Source organism: Cyprinodon tularosa, unplaced genomic scaffold (genome assembly GCF_016077235.1).
Source record: "Cyprinodon tularosa strain WSP-4 unplaced genomic scaffold, ASM1607723v1 ctg1009, whole genome shotgun sequence".
NCBI classification, from domain to species: Eukaryota; Metazoa; Chordata; class Actinopteri; order Cyprinodontiformes; family Cyprinodontidae; genus Cyprinodon; species Cyprinodon tularosa.
Window position 1 is genome coordinate 15,262 of NW_024037793.1, and position 18,406 is coordinate 33,667.

An 18,406-nucleotide genomic window follows, 5' to 3' on the forward strand; every position below is an offset into this window, starting at 1 on the left:
AAGGGTTCTTAGACTAGGTAGTGTTACATCCCTAGTTAAACTGATTGTTTTAAGATGGTGTGAGGAGGCCTGAGGATCCATGGACAAATCCTACACGTGCAGGGGGAACAGAGAAACTCAATGCAGAAAGACCCCTGAATGGGAATTGAACATGGGACTCTCTTGCTGCATGCAACAGTTACCAAATACAACTGTGCTGTTATTGATATTATTATACCAAAAAGCCTCCGGTGTTCCGCTCCAACTTGTTAGAGCTTGAGGAAAGCATGCGAAATATTATTATTACCCACTCATTACTCCATCCCGACAGTGTCTTGCCCATGACCAAAATCTAATAAGTTAGAAAAGATTCCCAAAGGAGTAAATCCAGATAATCTAATTAAATCAAAATAACTCCAACTTGGGAAAAAAGTTAAAATGATTAAATGTGGTTTATTTAACATAAGATCTCTTTCTTCAAAAAGTCTGCTAGTGAATGACTTGATTTGTGATAATCACATTGATTTATGTTGCCTTACAGAAATTTGGCTGCAGGTAGAGGATTATGTGAGCATAAATGAGGCAACTAATTCTAGCTATTTAAATTTTCACAAACCCAGAAATTCTGGGCGAGGAGGAAGAGTAGCAACAATCTTTCAGTATGACTTACTGATTACTCCAACGGCAGTTAATAATTACAACTCTTTTGAACATTTAACCTTTAGTTTTGCTCATCCAAATTGAAAAGCAAGAAAACCTATTCTATTTGTCACTTTGTATTTTCAGTTTGTTCATGTTAATGACAAATCTCCCTCATGCTCAAGGAATACCTGTGGAGTACCACAGGGATCAGTGCTAGGACCAATTCTCTTTACTATTGTTGCACTGACCTGCTAATTGCTGGCAGCCCAGGGCAGGGCTACAAGTGTGCACACCTGAAGTGCTGTGTCTGACACTGGTGAAGGCATAAATAAATACCTTTCATTTAAATCCCATATCATAGAGGTTTCTAGAATTTCATTTTTTCATCTGCACACTATTGCAAAAATTAAAAATTTTGCAATAGCCCAAGGGTGATGCTGAGAAACTACTCCATGCATTTTTTTACTTCAAGGCTGGACTATTGTAATTCCTTACTATCAGGAAGTCTACAGACTGTAGTTAAAAGCCTTCAGCTGATCCAAAATGCTGCAGCCAGAGCAGCTGCAGCTTCTCATGAAAATTAAAAAGAGAGATAATATCTCTTCTATCCTGGCTTCTCTTCATTGGTGGATTATTCTCTTCATTCTCTTCATCAGAGAAATATCAGCTGTGCTGCTGCCATCAACACCTTTGTTTATAGATATTGGAGATTGGTCTGTTTTTTTAGTGTAGTCCTGTTTCTCTGACTGTGACTGACTGGATGTGCTCTCTTCATCCTCTGACATGGGAGCTGGCTTGGAGTTCATTTGCCTGGCTGTGTGTTTCCTGGACGGGGCCGCCTTATACAGCTGCTTTTTGTATCTCTGCTTCTGTCTCCTTGAACCCCAGTCGGCCTCGGCAGATGGCCGCTCACACTGAGCCTGGTTCTGCTGTGTCTGACACTGGTGAAGGCATAAATAAATACCTTTCATTTAAATCCCATATCATAGAGGTTTCTAGAATTTCATTTTTTCATCTGCACACTATTGAAAAAATTAAAAATTTTGCAATAGCCCAAGGGTGATGCTGAGAAACTACTCCATGCATTTTTTTACTTCAAGGCTGGACTATTGTAATTCCTTACTATCAGGAAGTCTACAGACTGTAGTTAAAAGCCTTCAGCTGATCCAAAATGCTGCAGCCAGAGCAGCTGCAGCTTCTCATGAAAATTAAAAAGAGAGATAATATCTCTTCTATCCTGGCTTCTCTTCATTGGTGGATTATTCTCTTCATTCTCTTCATCAGAGAAATATCAGCTGTGCTGCTGCCATCAACACCTTTGTTTATAGATATTGGAGATTGGTCTGTTTTTTTAGTGTAGTCCTGTTTCTCTGACTGTGACTGACTGGATGTGCTCTCTTCATCCTCTGACATGGGAGCTGGCTTGGAGTTCATTTGCCTGGCTGTGTGTTTCCTGGACGGGGCCGCCTTATACAGCTGCTTTTTGTATCTCTGCTTCTGTCTCCTTGAACCCCAGTCGGCCTCGGCAGATGGCCGCTCACACTGAGCCTGGTTCTGCTGGAGATTTCTTCCTGTTAAAAGGGAGTTTTTCCTCTCCACTCCACTACAAGCATGCTTAGTGTGAGAGATTGCCTTCAAGTCAATGAGTCGATGCAATCAACTGGTTTTCATTAGATAGAAAACTTTGAATCAATGTGACTGTATGATCTGGTGAACTGAAAAGTGCCTTGAGATGACATGTGTTGTAAATTGGCGCTAAATAAAGAATATAAAAATAATGCTCTAATTTTTTTGTTACCAATCTGTCGTTACCATATTTAAATTTGACAAACGGGATCTTCTCTATGTTCTTTTTTCTCTTTGGTGCAATGGCAATAGGATCTTGACCTGGCTGGAATGCAGAAAATTAGCTTGGCTCCATATTTTGACGGTGAAGGACGGAGAAGACGTACATAGATGGAGAAAACATGTTGGCTTTTTAAAACTTTTTTACAAACGTTTTGTTCCTTTCCATTAATTTTCTTGTATAACAGATGTTTTTGTTTAGGTTAGGTTTTCTAAATTGATGTTATTATTAATTTAGTTATTGGTTCATCATAGTATCATAAAACCACTGTTTATCTCTGTGTATAGTACTGTGGTCCTGTGGGTGTTATGGTTTTCCCTTTTTGGGACATTTTCACTATCTAAGTAATTCTGTTTTGTTGGTCTTTGGTTTATTTTCCATTTTGTGTTATATTAAAGCCAGTCTTTAGTTACGCGCTGTTGCCTCCTTGTGCCTGTCTCCTTTACTCTAGTTCCCTTCCAGTCTCTTCCATCCACACCTGCTCCATATCATCTTATTACCCCTGTCTTTGTTCTGTCTCCCATATATACTCTCCCTTTGCAGTTCTTCAGTGCTGGTTCCATGTTTTTTTCTTGCTTCCCCATCTCTGGCTCTCCGTGTGAGTTTTCCATGTTGTTTGCTGATTTTTGGTTTTCAGTATTGTTGTGTTTTTGGATGTTTGCCTCAGTTTCTCTTCATTTAACCTTCAAGAAGACAGTGGGTTTTCAATTGCTCTTTAAATACAGCTGGTATATTTTATTTTCCAAAATATTAAGGTAAATCAATGCAATACATTAAAGATAAATTATATGAAATGCCACTTTTAAATAAAATGCCTTTTTTTAATAGACATTTTTATTCACTCTTTGGTTCTGATCTTCAAAGGGCTTGTGGGTCTTAAAACTGGATGCAAAAATGTTTGTAATTGAACATTCAGCATGTTTTTCTTCAACAACACACAGATCATATCCTAATAACCAAACTGCACACATGCAAAGTGAGTTTCCAAATTTAAACTCAAATGCAGTTTCAGTTTGGGGAATGTGAGAGTACTTATTTCTTACTCGTCAAAACAGGGATTTTTTTTGTGATTTAACAAAAATATTACCTTGCATGAAGCATGGTTAGGTTTAATGCTTATTTAATTTTGTTCATAACACTTTAAATAGGCTACATATGTGAGGCGAACTATATTATCTAGTATTATAATATTCTTAATTGTTGGCTTTAAACCTCATCTTTCTTTTCTTGAACCTTTCAAACCACCCTTAGAACAGGCAATTTGCTCATTTCAATTGGTTTAACCAAATTGTTTTTCACGCCTTAACATTTGCACAGCAATCTTTGTTGATCAACAACATGCGCATATTGCTTGTACTTAAAAAAAAAAATGAATGTACAATTTAGGGCCCCTTGTTTAAGGTCTTTATTAGGCCCTTTGCAATGTTTAAGTAAATAAAGGATTACTTCTCTATGGTTTGTTACCTTCTTGCAATGTGCAATTGTCCTGGGAGAAGGGTGTAGAACCTCAAGTTTTACCTGATAAAACAGTCCATTTATGTATTGCTTAAAAACACTCAAAGCCTGAAAAATGTTTGATAGTGTGCAATAGTAAATGAATATCAGAATAATGGGAAATCTGTGAATTCATCAGTTATTCATTATTTTCAAAGTTGAAGAATTAACATAGTTTCAGTGCTGGTGATTTGACTATAATTTGATATAAAGATCAAATTTAGATCTAAAATAAATCACAGAAATCAATTTCAAATTTGCTTCAGTTTGTAAATATAACTTAAATATAACTCAATTTGCTGTGTGCAGGTTGCAGCTGCCATTCCACAGAGTATTGTTGCGGTCTAAGATGTTTAAAGCACTGTGATAAGTTTGTCTATTTTGGAATAAATGTGATAAAAACAAATGAAAATGTAACACTTTATATACAATATGAGCATATTTTCTTCTTCTCCAGAGTAATTTAACTTTTCTCTTTGTTTCAGTTACACTTCGAACCTGATGGGTAACTCTAAAGCTCTTGAACAGCATTAAACATCGTAAATACCAAGAAGAAATCTAAAGTCAACGAGTCTTCGATTCAGGAATTTCCTTTTCCTGTTTTTTGTGTATCATAACATTTGTCAGAAACTCGCTGTAGGGGAGGAAGATATTGACTTAAGCAATCAAGTCAGCTTGTTTCGTTCTGAGCAGAGAATGAGCACTGTTTCAATCTTGATGACGGATGATGTCCTTAGACTGATGAGTTGTATAAGCAGGAGTTCTGAGTTTCTCTCAAGTGGACATCTGTCTTGAGGAAGCATTCTTATAGCATATTTTCTTTGCCTCCATTTTAGTCTCTTGTAGAAATAAAAAACACCCATCCTGAAAAATGGTTGCTGAGCTTTAATGCCTAGAGTCTGTTGCTTTAGAAGAAACTCATTGTAAATGTGTAATGATGCAATTCCCTCTTACATGACAGTGTTACTCAGCCTGAATATTAAACCTTTGGAAATCATTGTGTGTGTGTGTGTGTGTGTGTGTGTGTGTGTGTGTGTGTGTGTGTGTGTGTGTGTGTGTGTATATATATATAAAAAAAAAAAAAATAAAATAAAAAAAAAAAATATATATATATATATATGCATAAGGATAATAAAACTGATTTTGAATTTGTTGCGTGACAAATAGATTTTTTGAATAATGTGTTAACTAAATGACTGTAGTGCCGTTTAATCCTAACATTAAAATGCAGACAAGCAGTTATGTCCGGAAGTGTGGCTTTCACCTTCTTCTATTGAAAACCCTGACGTTTTTAACAACCACATGAATCCCTTTTACACTGGTCCCACCAAGCAAGAGTTAGTTAAAAAGACGACATGATTTATGTTCAAATAACATCTACATTTGGTTGAAAAGTGAAGGATGGAAAGCTGCAATTTTCAGATTGTTGAAAAGACTTTAACAGCTGGGTTTGCAAAGTCTTTTCAATGTCTATTTTTGGACAAAACTAGGACAAAATCAGACTGACCAAACGCAGCCCATTTTCAACAACTTTTTCTGGACTAAATAAGGACTATGACGGACTGACCAGATTTAGCCTAAAAATCAACATCTAAATGACATCTGGTGTTTTGGGGTGCTTGCCTGCCAGTAGTTTAAGTAACTGATCTTCAGCAACATGTTTACTGATGTATTACCTTCTTTTGACAGATTAGTCTATGAATATTTGCTTCAAGAGGGGTTCCTTCAATTATTGCTTTCCTCTTCAATGGCCATTGTGTTATTTTATGACTGAGGTCAGGCATCATTACATAAAATAATGAAGCGAGATGCATTTTTAATTACTTTTTTTGCGTCTAAAGCACACTGAACAAAACATGCGCCTGATAGAATGTGACGTAAAAGCCTACTTTTTTTTCTACAGAAAACATTAGGGGGGACTCTTGCCTTTGGCTTTTATCTAAGACAGAATAAATGTCAGAAACAGATGTCTTGAACAAATAAAACAAATCTGGTTATTGTAATTGGCTGCAGTTGTGATCTGATTGAAACTCAGGCTGATTAGAAGTGCTCAGGAGGAAGTGAGTGCAGCTGACCTTATATTTTCTTTGCCCTTTACTGACAGGAGCACAGAAACAGTTTCAAACAGTGTGTTGTTTACACCCATCACTACATTAGACTTGAAAGGAGCAATTGGCAATCAATCTGTAGTATTCATTAGACAAAAGGCGGCAGCAGAAGAAGCTTGTCTTACTCTTCTGCAAAACTTGTCTTAATGTTTGCTTCTTGTAAATAAAAATGTTTTTTTTTTTTTTTTTTCCACCTGTAGAAAATATCTGAATTAAAAAAAAAAAAAGAAGAAAAAAAAAAATCAAAACGGGTAGAGGAAATACTAAAAAAATCTATTTTACATCTGCAAATTTATTAGTTTGTGGCACATAAATCCTATATTCAGTGATGGCATCAACAATTGAAACAGTTACACTATATAAAAAGATGCACACATATTTTTGCCTCATATTCCAGTATAAGATCTTAATAACCTGTTACTGTTATAAATGGAAATTTGTGTTAGTTATTTTTTTATTCATAAAGATTATTTCTATCTGCTAAATTCCAGAATTATATAAAAAAAAATTACTGTATCTCTTTCTCTATATTTATTAGTTTACACACCCTAAGATCTCTATACCTTTAAACACTTTGGGAATGCCCAGGTAATATTTTGTCTTTGGAATCTTATGATAGACTTACTGACAGCATCTATGCTGATGTGAAATTAATTTACAACAATCAAATCCTTCTTATCATTGTTGATCAGCTTCTTTTGATCCCACTGGTATTCTAGATTAATCCTTGGTGTGGAAGCTTAAGGTCTTTGAAGTAGGGAGTCATCCTGACACCATTACTGTACTTAAATCTTAACATCCCACTTAGCAGGCATCAAAACATCATTATAGCTTCCTGACAGAATACCAATCAAATGGGTTTTATTTCTAGCTATATATAGAAACAGTAGGTCTCAGTACCCTGATTTCCAAATTGGGCAAAAAAAACCCCCAAACAAAATATTAAGAATGCAAAATAAACTCACTTCATGAGTATTTTAAGAACAAAAAAGGGAGGAAAAAAACATCTGGTGAAGAGCTTGTTTGGAGGAATTGCTGTTAGAGCTCAGAGGTGTATTTTTTTTTAAACAAGAGAAGTTCTTTATATTCCTCACTATGATTTGTTCAAGAATATATGTTTTTTTATCATGAAAAAATATTTCTCATGCAATTGTGTTTTAAAGTATGATAATGTCAGGTTCAATTAAAGTTAAATTTACTATAATAGGATTTATGTCTAAGAAAAGGCGTTGCTTTATTTCTCCCACATTCAAAGTGTGGCTACCATCAGCCACAGGCACCCTGTTTATAAATGGACCAGATATTCAACCTGCCAACCAGGGGAAGAATAAATGAGTCCACTTTTGGCAGGGTTACAACAGGAATGGCACCAGAAGGAACTGGGCCCAGATAATTATTATTTTAATGGTAATGGACTAGAAACAGGAGCCTCACTGGGCCTATTTTGACATTCAAATACATTGCTAAGATACTTTAATTGAAAGGAAATTAGAAATTTGCACTTTTCCTCTGGTGCATTAGTCATCACAGAGATCTCAGAGATATCCATGTAAACAGAAATATCCTGTATGGTGAGGTCCGCTCTGTGGCCCAGTCCATTTATTCCATTACGGTACATTAAATTAATGTTAAGGCATTTTAAAATAATTTCTTAGCAGTAAAATGCAGGAGAGCGGAATCCATTTTTCAGCTTGCTAAAACATATTTTAAATCTCCATAGTACGAGTCTGGAAAAATAACCTTCAATGATATCTGTTTATAAACATATTTTCTTTTTTAAAGTAATCTACTTTTTTATGAGTCTTGTTTTGAAACTTTTTTCACAATCCTCTGATAATTCCATTAGTTGTGCTGTGGATCTTTATATAAATTACATTTCTGTATAGGTTATAAAAAAAAATTAAAACTAATATTTATGTATTTGAAATCATTTCAAAACCAGAGATCTGTTGTTATTAACTAGAAAGTGGCATGCTGAGAGTTCTGGTAGTTTAATATTAAAGGAACTTGTAGGAATGAGCGAAGCCGGCAGACAGGCAAAGCAGCAGAATACAAAGCAGAACATCAGACTGAACTCAAGGAAGAAATTGTATGAATCATGCAGGACAAGCAGAAAAACCATAAACAAATTTGGGAGAAGGGAAACTTAAAAAGAACTAAAACAGTTGGAGATAAAAGGAGATAATGAGTGATAACAGGCGGAAAAAGAAAAACCTGAGAGAATTAGCAGGCAGAGGGCATAATAAACAAGAAGAAAAACAGGATCTAATCTGCAGAGGAATATTTAAGAATGTGAAGCATAATAAACATGAAAAGATGCAAAACCAGCAAGGAACGAAAACAGATATCTGAGAACTGAAACCTGATGGAATGTAACATAAAACAGAAAATCTCATCAGAACAATGAAACCAGGAAGAAACAAAATATGATACAGAAAATTGAGATGTTCCCAGTGGGAAATGCCCAGAAGCCTTCCCTGGGAAGGCATCAGGAAAATCACCTTCACCAGTTGGCCACAGGACCTTCGAGTTAAGTCATATTACAGCAATTTACTCCTACGGAGGCACTCTTTAGTTGCCCTGGCTGTTTGTTTTGGGTCGTTATCATGCTGGAAGACCCAGCCACGACCCATCTTAAGTGCTCTTACTGAGGGAAGGAGGTTGTTGGCCAAAATCTCACGATACATGGCCCCATCCATCCTTCCCACAATATGGTGCAGTTGTCCTGTCCCCTTTGCAGAAAAGCATCCCCAAAGAATGATGTTTCCACCGCCATGCTTCACGGTTGGGATGGTGTTCTTGGGGTTGTACTCATCATTCTTCTTCCTCCAAACATGACGAGTGGAGTTTAAACCAAAAAGTTCTATTTTTTGTCTCATCAGACCACATGACCTTCTCCCATTCCTCCTCTGGATCATTCATATGGTCATTTGCAAACATCAGACGGGCTTTGACATGCGTTGGCTTGAGGAAGGGCACCTTGCGTGCACTGCAAGATTTTAATCCTTGACGCCGTAGAGTGTTACTGATTGTTTTCTTTGAGACTGTGGTCCCAGCTCTATTCAGGTCATTGACCAGGTCCTGCCGTGTAGTTCTGGGCTCATTCCTCACCTTCCTCAAGATCAATGATGCTCCACGAGTTGAGATCTTGCATGGCGCCCCAGACCGAGGGAGATTTTCTGTTATTTTGTATTTCTTCCATTTTCTAATAATTGCACCAACTGTTGTTGCCTTCTCACCACGCTGCTTGTCTATTGTTCTGTAGCCCATCCCAGCCTTGTGCAGGTCTACAATTTTATCCCTGATGTCTTTACACAGCTCTCTGGTCTTGGGCATTGTGGAGATGCTGGAGTGTGATTGATTGAGTGTGTGGGCAGGTGTCTTTTATACAGGTAACGAGTTCAAGCAGGTGCAGTTAATACAGATAATGAGTAGAGAACAGGAGGGCTTCTTAAAGAAGAACTAACATGTCTGTGAGAGCCAAAATTCTTACTGGTTGATAGATGATCAAATACTTATTTCACACAAAAAAATGGAAATTAATTATTTAAAAATCGTACATTGTATTTTTCTGGATTTTTGTTTTAGATTCCATCGTTCACAGTTGAAGAGTACCTATGATAAAAATTACAGTCTTCTACAAGCTTTCCAAGTGGGAAAACCTGAAAAATCAACAGTGTATCAAATACTTGTTCTCCCCACTGTAAGATGTAGAAGGCATAGGATCAGGACTAGAAGCTGCTGTTCAACAAAGAGGGTCAACCATCAGATTTTAAGACTAAACTGGAATAAGTGGCTGTGCTTTCAGCTAAGAGGAGACTGCAGAGTTAACTGACAGCAGCTCAGATTGATTACAGGATTTCAGGGAGCTATAGGTGCTCACTGGATGAGTGCATGGTGATATGTGTGCGCATGTGTGTGCGTGTTTGGCTACAGCTGCTCCCTCTCTCCCTCCCCTCTATGCTTTCAGTCGTCTCTAGGTCCTGCATTTGCTGGTTGTGCTCGGAGCTCCTGCTGGTAGAAGCGCGCACAGAGAAGAGTGCGGAGGGAAATGCACAAGGCTCTTCCATCAAGTCTCTGTGGCTTCAAACACCGACAAGGAAACCTATTTACCGGCTCTAGGGGATCCTTGATGAACTTTGCCACTGTTTTTCCGTGAATGCAGAATTTTATTTGGCTTTTTCTAGAAAATCCTGAGGATTTCAAGATCCAAAATGACCCACACATGTATCGTAAGTAAGCTAAATATAATAAAATGTAACATTTATGATTTTGTTCTTATAAAGGAAGTAGAGCTTGAGCTGTCTTTAATATATTTTTCTACAAACTCTGCAGACATTGTTTCAATTTGTTTCTTGGAATTATACAACAATTAATAATAGAAATTCTAATAAAAATAACTGTATACCTTTATATGTATTTTACCATGTCCCCACAGGAGGGTAATATTGGTTATTTAGTTTTAGTTTGCTTATGATTGTAATAACTTTAAAAAAAAATTATTTTTAGAGCAAGAACCCTCTTTGCCTCAAGGCCTTGTATTTAAGTTGTCTAATAAATTCAAATAAAAGAAAAGATGCTGAAAATATTCCTATTTGCTGTCCTGTTTGATTTGCTGTCTTCTACTGTTTTTTTCAGACATCAAATTTTGCAGTTGATATCTGTAACGTATGTTTTAAAATGATCAGAATGATGGACCAAACATCCTACAGGGAAAGGATGGAGATGAGGGAGGTATGCACCAGGTTTATCTTCATCAAAGGTGAAAAAGCCTATTAATGCGTGGTAAATTATCAGGATCGAACAGCCACTCCCAGGAGGAATGAACGTGCTTATGTTGCATAAGGAGTGTATTGGGACCACAGATGAACAGCATCATGACTCCAGCTGACTCATAACATGTGGCTCAAGATGGAGAGTGCTTTAGAGATTTTCACCCACATGCTCCTGAGGAACTGGAAGACCACAGGAGTAGAATATGGAACCTGATCCTACATCTCTGGTAAGGAATTTTTTTAGCATGTTTATAGGATCTTAATAACCACTAATAGATTCCTATTTGATAATGAATTTCTGTTCATTCTAGTGCTAGTTTGTCTAATATTTATCTATTTTATTAGAAACAAGCATGGATCAAACCCAGGACCAGCCCAGCTTCTCTCCACTGCTTTGGGAGAAACTCAACGACTCAATGAGTTTCCGCATCACTACAATGCTGACTTCTTCCATCAGCTCCCCTACTGCTCCACTCTACCCTCTCCCCACACTGCGGCCCTCCTCCCTTTCTCCACACACCCCCTTTATCTCATTCCCTCTTTTTTTCCCAACATCCTCCTCAGCCATCAATGAATCCATCAACGTCTCCTCCTTTCCCTTTTCCCTCTCTAACATCTCATACACTGATTTGAAGGACTTGGAGAGTATGCTTCTGTGGACCCTCCATGAACCCAGCACCATCGCCCTGACCATCATGTACTGTTTGTCGTTCATCTTGGGATTTATTGGGAATTTGATGTCCCTACGAGTTCTGACCAGCAGGCACAGTCAGCGGCTCGCAGGTGTCAGTGCCACAAGGAGTCTCCTGGTGAATCTGGCTGTGTGTGACCTAGCTGTGGTGTGCGTATGCATGCCCATCACTCTGGGGAACAAAATCTACACTGCCTGGGTGTACGGTGACCTCCTGTGCCGTGCCGTGCCCTTTACACAGGCCGTCTCAGTGTCTGCCAGTGTGCTGACGCTGACAGTGATCAGCGTGAACCGCTACTACAGCGTTCAATCTCCTCTAAAAGCTCGGTCCATGTTTACACGCCGGAGGATCTTGGTGACAGTCTCCGTGGTGTGGATATTGTCGTCAATGATGTGTGCCCCAATAGCGGTGATGAACCGTCGGCGAGAGCTCAGCTTTGAGACTTTCACCATCTTGGTGTGCCAGGAGGAATGGCCCCAGCTTCGCCTTAAGCAGGGGTAGGTACCACAGACAGATGAAAACAAGTTACTTCACGACTGCTCCACCTACTTTTGAAAAAAAAGTACACATTAAAATTTGAACCTAAGTCAATGCCATTTGTGTGGTGCAATAGTAGCATATATTTATCAAAACAATGTTTTTGGTGCTTTAACATGATGACAGAGATGTTAAACATTGATATGACGTCAATATTGTTTGCTAAATTTGCAACAATGTGATAGAAAATATTAAGCTATTAGTACTAAAGTACTTTTGTTTAAGTTGTCCTGCTGAGTAGAAGGTTACTTTAACCTTTCTAGATAACTTTAGAATCCAGTGACTATTAATTACGTCATAGAAGTGTTTCACTTGTCTGGTATTATATTTGAGCACATCGAGTATGGCTGTTAGGTTAGTTAGCTTCTCTAAATTCTCCTAAGGTGTGAGTGTGTGCATAATTGGTTGTTTGTCCTGTTTGTCTCTGTGTTGCCCTGCGATGGACTGGCGACCTGTCCAGGGCGTACCCCGCCTCTCGCCCATAGAAAGCTAGAGATAGGCACCAGCCCCCCTTGTGACCCCACTTGGGATAAGCATGACGGAAAATGGATGGATGGACATAGAGCTCTAAAAATATACAGTAACTGATTACTTCCCTGCACAGCCCAGAAAACACATTGACTTTCATTTCAATTGTAGCACATTTCCCACCAAAGGATGGGAGCTTGCAAGAGCGGAAAGAGTCACAACATAAATCTACCATATTGACTCCACAGTGTACCAGAGCTGAACAATATTATTTCTTTTTCAGCATCCAGATAGGCTCATCCATGAATAACTGAACCTGAGCTCCAGGGTTAAAAACAACTAAACTAAAAGCCACCCAGGAGTGTTTGGCCCTGCCTGTAAATGATATTTTATGCTAGACTGAGGTAAAGAGGGCTGTCACAGAAACATTTTTGATTTGCTGTGTAATGTGTTTGTAAGTAACTTTTTTCCAGAAAACAGGAGGTAGTAAATAACCTCATCGGGTCCCTTTTTGGTTTATTAGGGCCCAAGAGTCTCAGGTAACAGCCAGTGCATACACTCTTGCATGTTCTGGCATAAATTTAGTTGCTATGTTAATTCGGCTTCATTATTTGTGTATCACCTTTCAATTTGTGAACAAAATAAAGGCAGCAGCCACCAGCCAACCTCATATTGCTGATGTGTTTGTCTATATGAGTGGAAAAGACATTTCCATCATAATAATTTCTTGCATATTCTGTATAATAACAAGTCAAAATTATCATATAGAAAGAGCCAGTAGGCTCCTGATGCATTAAAATAAGTTATACAACATTTTTGAAAGTAATCACTTTGGGCCACATTCAAAGATGACAACTTGATAAAACAAAAGGGTCTTTTTTCTACTCTATCTACAGTGCCTTGCAAAGATAGCTATAGAAAACTTAGATTTTTTATTTTTTGCACATCTGGTAACAAACCAACAAGCGTCTATACTGGCAGAATAGACAGTGCTTTTTTTCTTTTACCATGTTCATAGGCAGAAACCCCTACGGTAGCTCTGGAGAGGCTGCAGAAAAGTTGTCAGAGTACAACCTGACAATGATGGACTCCACCAATTGTTCAAAGAAGGATACAGGAAGTCCCTTTTGACATTTACTGCACATTTACTGGAGACACTGGCAATATATGAAAGAGGAGCTCTTGTTAGATGAGACCATAATTTAAATTTTTGGTTAACATGCAAATTTGCTTTGTGTGGCAAACATCACACCAGCAGTTAAACAGGGTGGTAGCAGCTTTATGCTATGGGGATGCCGTTCTTAAGCAGGGAGAAGAAAATTGGTCAGAGCTGGTTGAAATATAGAGTACATTGAATACAGGGCAGATTTGACATTGATCCTGTTATACTGTATATAATCGTATGACCAGATCTTGAATGGAATAGTTTGGATCAAAGTACTATGTTCATGTGTCAGAATAGTTCAGTGGAAGTCTGGATCTAATCCCGACTGAAAATGTGGCAAGACAAAAGAAATACTTCTGTATATAGAGACTCATTAAATCAGACTAAGCTTCAGTTATTTTACAAAGGTCAAAATGTAGCCTTTACAGATGGGACACAATGATAAAGGCACACCCGCAAACAATTACAAAAAAACTCTAGAAGAATACAATATGTTTTCTAGTTATAATGGAAGTTTGGGGTGTGAGTAGTATTGCAAGGTGTTGTATTTAGTGTGTTGCCTAATAACAAATTTTGTGAAAGATCGGCAAATTTCCTGAAATCTGTTTTTCTTCAGGCTGGCAGTCTGACAGTGGGTGGCCATCTCAGTTATGTGCTAGGGGACAACAGAGAAACAAGAAGACAAAGAAAACAATAGCTGTTTTTTGGAGCAGAAAATCATAAATAACACCCTGAGGTAAATCGGGAACTGGCAACTCTTCCAAGAATTAAAAACCTTAAAGGGCCCTTTTCTTTCATTTGCATTCAAATCAGTAAAATGCTGAAAAACAGATTAAAAAAAGACATGCACCTTCAGAAACGCATGAATACAGTAAGCAGTTTATGAAGACATTAACTTCATACTGAATTTTTTTTATTTGTTTATCTAGATTCATTGGTGAATTTGTGACTTTGATAACTTTTACAGGCTGACTGAGAAAAAAACAAAACAAAGAACAACTTTTCTTATCTTAAAAAATCCGAAATGATTTGAAAAGTTCAAACATATTGTGGATTTATTTTAGTTAAAACAATGTCAAAATAACGTGCGAATGTAAACATGCACATTAATAGTTGAATAAAAATCCCTCAGTTTCAAGTAGATAGGTGGTTGTAACCATCATACAGCTTCTGACATAATGCTGGCTTAATATTTGATTACCAGTAATCACCATGCATAAAAGTTTCTCAGAAAAGACAGACTTAGACCCAATTCTGACTCAACTTAGACCCCAAATGTCAAACTGTGACTTCTGCATTTTACTGAAAGGATGCCTTGCTTGCTTAATGTCAGTAAATGAAGACTGGTTCAACTAATCATGATGTTGTACATATAAGCAGACAGTGAAGTCAATTATGGAGCTTACTGAGAAACAATAGGGAAACATAAACTCCCACTGCTTTTAATTGGTTAAAGGCTATCAGGTCCCTAACCCCCATCCAGTGAAACGATAGCCAAGAGAACGAGCTTGGCAGAATCAGCGGGGAAAGGAGAGCCTGTTGAGCATGAATCTAGTCTGGCACAGGGAAGAGACCTGAGAGGTGTAGAATAAGTTGGAGAGTGCCCTGATGCAGTAACCCCAGTGAGTACGCAGGTTAGTGCTCCAGGTCAGAGAAACAGTTCAGAACCGGACAGCTCCGTGATCCAGTCTGCAGCCCAACCAGGGGTTCCGATCCGAACAGCAACAGAAAGATTCTAGGAATTCTCAGAGCACGAAGACAGGTTCAGAGTTCTATAAGTCCAGTAGCGTGCTCAGACAGACACGCTCAGATGGAAACAGGCAGGCTCAGTGGTAGAGAGGAACATAGACAAGACATGGTACCAGGATAAATGTCAAACCTTAAACTGGTCTCTTCCGAGGAGCCAGGCTTACGGCACTTAAACTGACCTTCCCCACCAAAACGCTGAGGGCTCCATGGAGAAGGACCAGAACCCACGCTCCCCCCCGCACATATAGCCAAAACCTTAAGGACTCAGCGGAGAAGAGCCGGGACACGATCAAGAGACAGGAGACAAACACCCTGCCAATCCACTGGCCTCCAAGAGTTAGGGCATGAACCAGGAACTTAACGAAAACTATAAAAACTAACATGAACATCTCACCCGAATACATAACACAAATAAACAAAGAATACACGAAGAATTAATGATCTGGCCTTGATAGCTGGGCTGGTCTGTACATATAACAGAGGGAGCAGATGAATAACATAAATGATAATTAGAGAGCGGGGATGATGTATGATTTAAACTCTAGTATCTAAAAAACAATGAAGTTGTTGTTTTTTTTTTCCAATTCTTAAAATGTGTACATTATAAAGAACTTTCCAATGTTAATCTTTGAAAAGTGCTACATAGATAAAATGTACTAATTTACTAGTATTTTTCAAATAAAGCATTATAGGATTAATGTTTATTTTAAATACATTTGATTATTTATAACAACCTTGTGCTTGATTGCCAAGTGTATGTATCATTTCCTTAATTTTTGTCAAGACAAATCTATACAGTTTTATAGATAAACACAAGAGGCTTTCATCTGCATAACAACTAAAATTTACGTTGTGCTTTTTTTTTACCCTATTGTACAAAACAAGAGGGTTGTCACATCACTAAGAGTTGTATCCAGTGCAGTTAATATAATTTAAATTGGCCATATCCTCTGTATAAAACACTGTATCATATTTTATAGCTAAATTTGTCAGCAATTTTTTTAATTGCTTTACTTCTCTCATGCAGGTACAACGTCCTGCTGTTTGTGATGCTTTACTGTTTGCCAGTAACGTTTAACCTCACCATCAGCTTCCTCACGGGGAGACGACTTTGGGGAGGAAGGAAATCCACTTTCTCTGATCTGGATCCTCGCAGCCAAGCTCTTCACACCTCCCGACTAAAGACTAGGCAGAAGATTGCCAAGATGGTGGTATGTCTGGTGCTTCTATTTGCACTTTCCTGGCTGCCACTTTATTTGGCTGATCTTTTCATTGACTGCGAACAGAGGCCTTCTTCTTGGCTCCTGCAGACACGTCCCTTTGCTCAGTGGTTGGGCTTAACAAACTCCAGCCTTAACCCCATCTGTTACTGTTTCATAGGAGATCTGTATCGTTCTGCGAAGGTCATACGGACACGATACTACCAGAAAGTGGCTGCTGTCTTCAATAATTCATCATTCTCGAGCTCAGCTGCTGTTGTTGCTCCTTCAACCAAGATTAAAGAGAGCAAGGTGTCTGCTGCAGAGTGCCACCGCATAGCTGCTGCTGTGGCAGCTTCTGCATCTGTGGTCACAATCCCTGGCCTGCTGGGCTTAGCCAGACATAAGGGACTAAGGCAAGAGGTCAGAGTGATATCAGACAGCCAAAGAGCATCTGACCAAAGCATCTCAGACTGGTGTCAATCTAATCCCAGTGTATACGATAGCTCTTTATTTCCCTGCCAGCTTCACTCACTTCAGCATTCCTCACAAAAGGCGGATATCCTTCCAGCGAGACGACACTCTACAAATGTGGTATCATTACCTCCTCAAAGTGAACCTGTAGAGATGGATTTGCTACCACTGAGGAGGAATTCGGAGGAAGGAATTTATTGTCTGGAAGCCAACAAGAGGGATCTCAGTACCCTCAACCAGGGCACTTTTTACTTTGTGGGACAGCACAGAAGCACTGCATCAAAAAAACACTTCCTGGGGGGAAACGTGGAGAATGAAACAACAAATATTACGAGCCTATGAAGGTTGGAGTTTATCGGATCTATCAATGGAGAGGAATTTCCTCCTTTTGTCCTGCAGGGAATAAAAACACATTGTTTGGTGCACAGCTTGCACCTGACAGAATGTAGAAAAAACATTGGAAAACAAACTGTCTTGTGGAACAGCGAGCCAAGTCTCTACTCTCATTCTTTCTACATCTGGTTGTATTTTGGGCTTTGGAAAGAAAGCGGATGGAGCAGCGATGTGTTAACCTCTGCAGGAGGGAAAGCTGGAATGGTATTTATTTAGTTATCAGTAAGAGAGACAGATTGGTGCAGTGTGCCATAAAGTTTAACTCATATTATAGTCACAGCAGTTTCTGTCATCTGCTTGAGACTATAAAACAGCAGGGTTTAAAGTTTAATGAGCTTTTGTAAAGATTTGCTTTGTCTCTCATTAAATGCTAATAGTTCTGACTGCATTTGTTGCTCACAGAAAATATAAACCCTTTTCTTATTGTGCAATATTGAAATATACTGCATGCAAATATCTGATGGGGTTTATCCATCTCATTCAATGTCTGATACAAAATCTAATAATGTCGCAAAAGGTTTCAGTCACGAACTGAAAGACGTTAAGCACTCTTACCCCATTAATTGCGGCTCTTGGGAACTATTGAATAAAACTGACCTATGACAACTAAAAGTATTGCTGTTTTGGTTTTAATTTTCATAAAAAAAAACCTGATAAACCTCCCTGCAATTTTTCCACGATCTGTGTCATTGTTTGTACATAGTTATGAGGTGAATTCTTACTTTTTAAACAAGCCAAAACCTGAAAGTAATTTTATTTACCCCAGTACCCCTTAATGAAATCCAGTTTAACAAGGTTTTAACTTATTCCGAGTAAATCTGGTGGATAATTAATCAGAGGATGATCTTACATGCCCATATTATTAAGGAGGGGCAACAAGGCTTT

The 18,406-nt window shown here is 38.3% G+C and overlaps 1 protein-coding gene across 3 annotated transcripts; it reads left to right on the forward strand.

The window, feature by feature from the left end:
• Window positions 1-10,980: 10,980 nt before the first annotated feature.
• On the forward strand, window positions 10,981-18,122 carry LOC119777862 (QRFP-like peptide receptor). 3 transcript variants are annotated; one of them, XM_038276878.1, is made up of 4 exons: window positions 10,981-11,071; window positions 11,190-12,033; window positions 16,483-16,666; window positions 16,836-17,130. In XM_038276878.1, the coding sequence occupies exons 2-4, from the start codon at window positions 11,198-11,200 to the stop codon at window positions 16,992-16,994; spliced, it is 1,179 nt and encodes a 392-aa protein (XP_038132806.1). In that variant the 5' UTR covers window positions 10,981-11,071; window positions 11,190-11,197; the 3' UTR covers window positions 16,995-17,130. The 3 variants fall into 3 exon arrangements, with proteins under 3 accessions (XP_038132806.1, XP_038132800.1, XP_038132812.1); XM_038276872.1 differs by having other exon boundaries at window positions 16,483-18,122; XM_038276884.1 differs by lacking the exon at window positions 10,981-11,071 and adding an exon at window positions 14,323-14,442 and having other exon boundaries at window positions 11,895-12,033; window positions 16,483-18,122.
• The last annotated feature ends 284 nt before the right edge of the window (window positions 18,123-18,406 follow it).

Bases quoted from the DNA above. Each gene is read 5' to 3' on its own strand.
- LOC119777862 (XM_038276872.1), top strand. From the start codon at position 11,198: ATGGATCAAACCCAGGACCAGCCCAGCTTCTCTCCACTGCTTTGGGAG. The intron at 12,034-16,482 runs GTAGGTACCACA...TCTCTCATGCAG, and splicing joins CAGCTTCGCCTTAAGCAGGG to GTACAACGTCCTGCTGTTTG.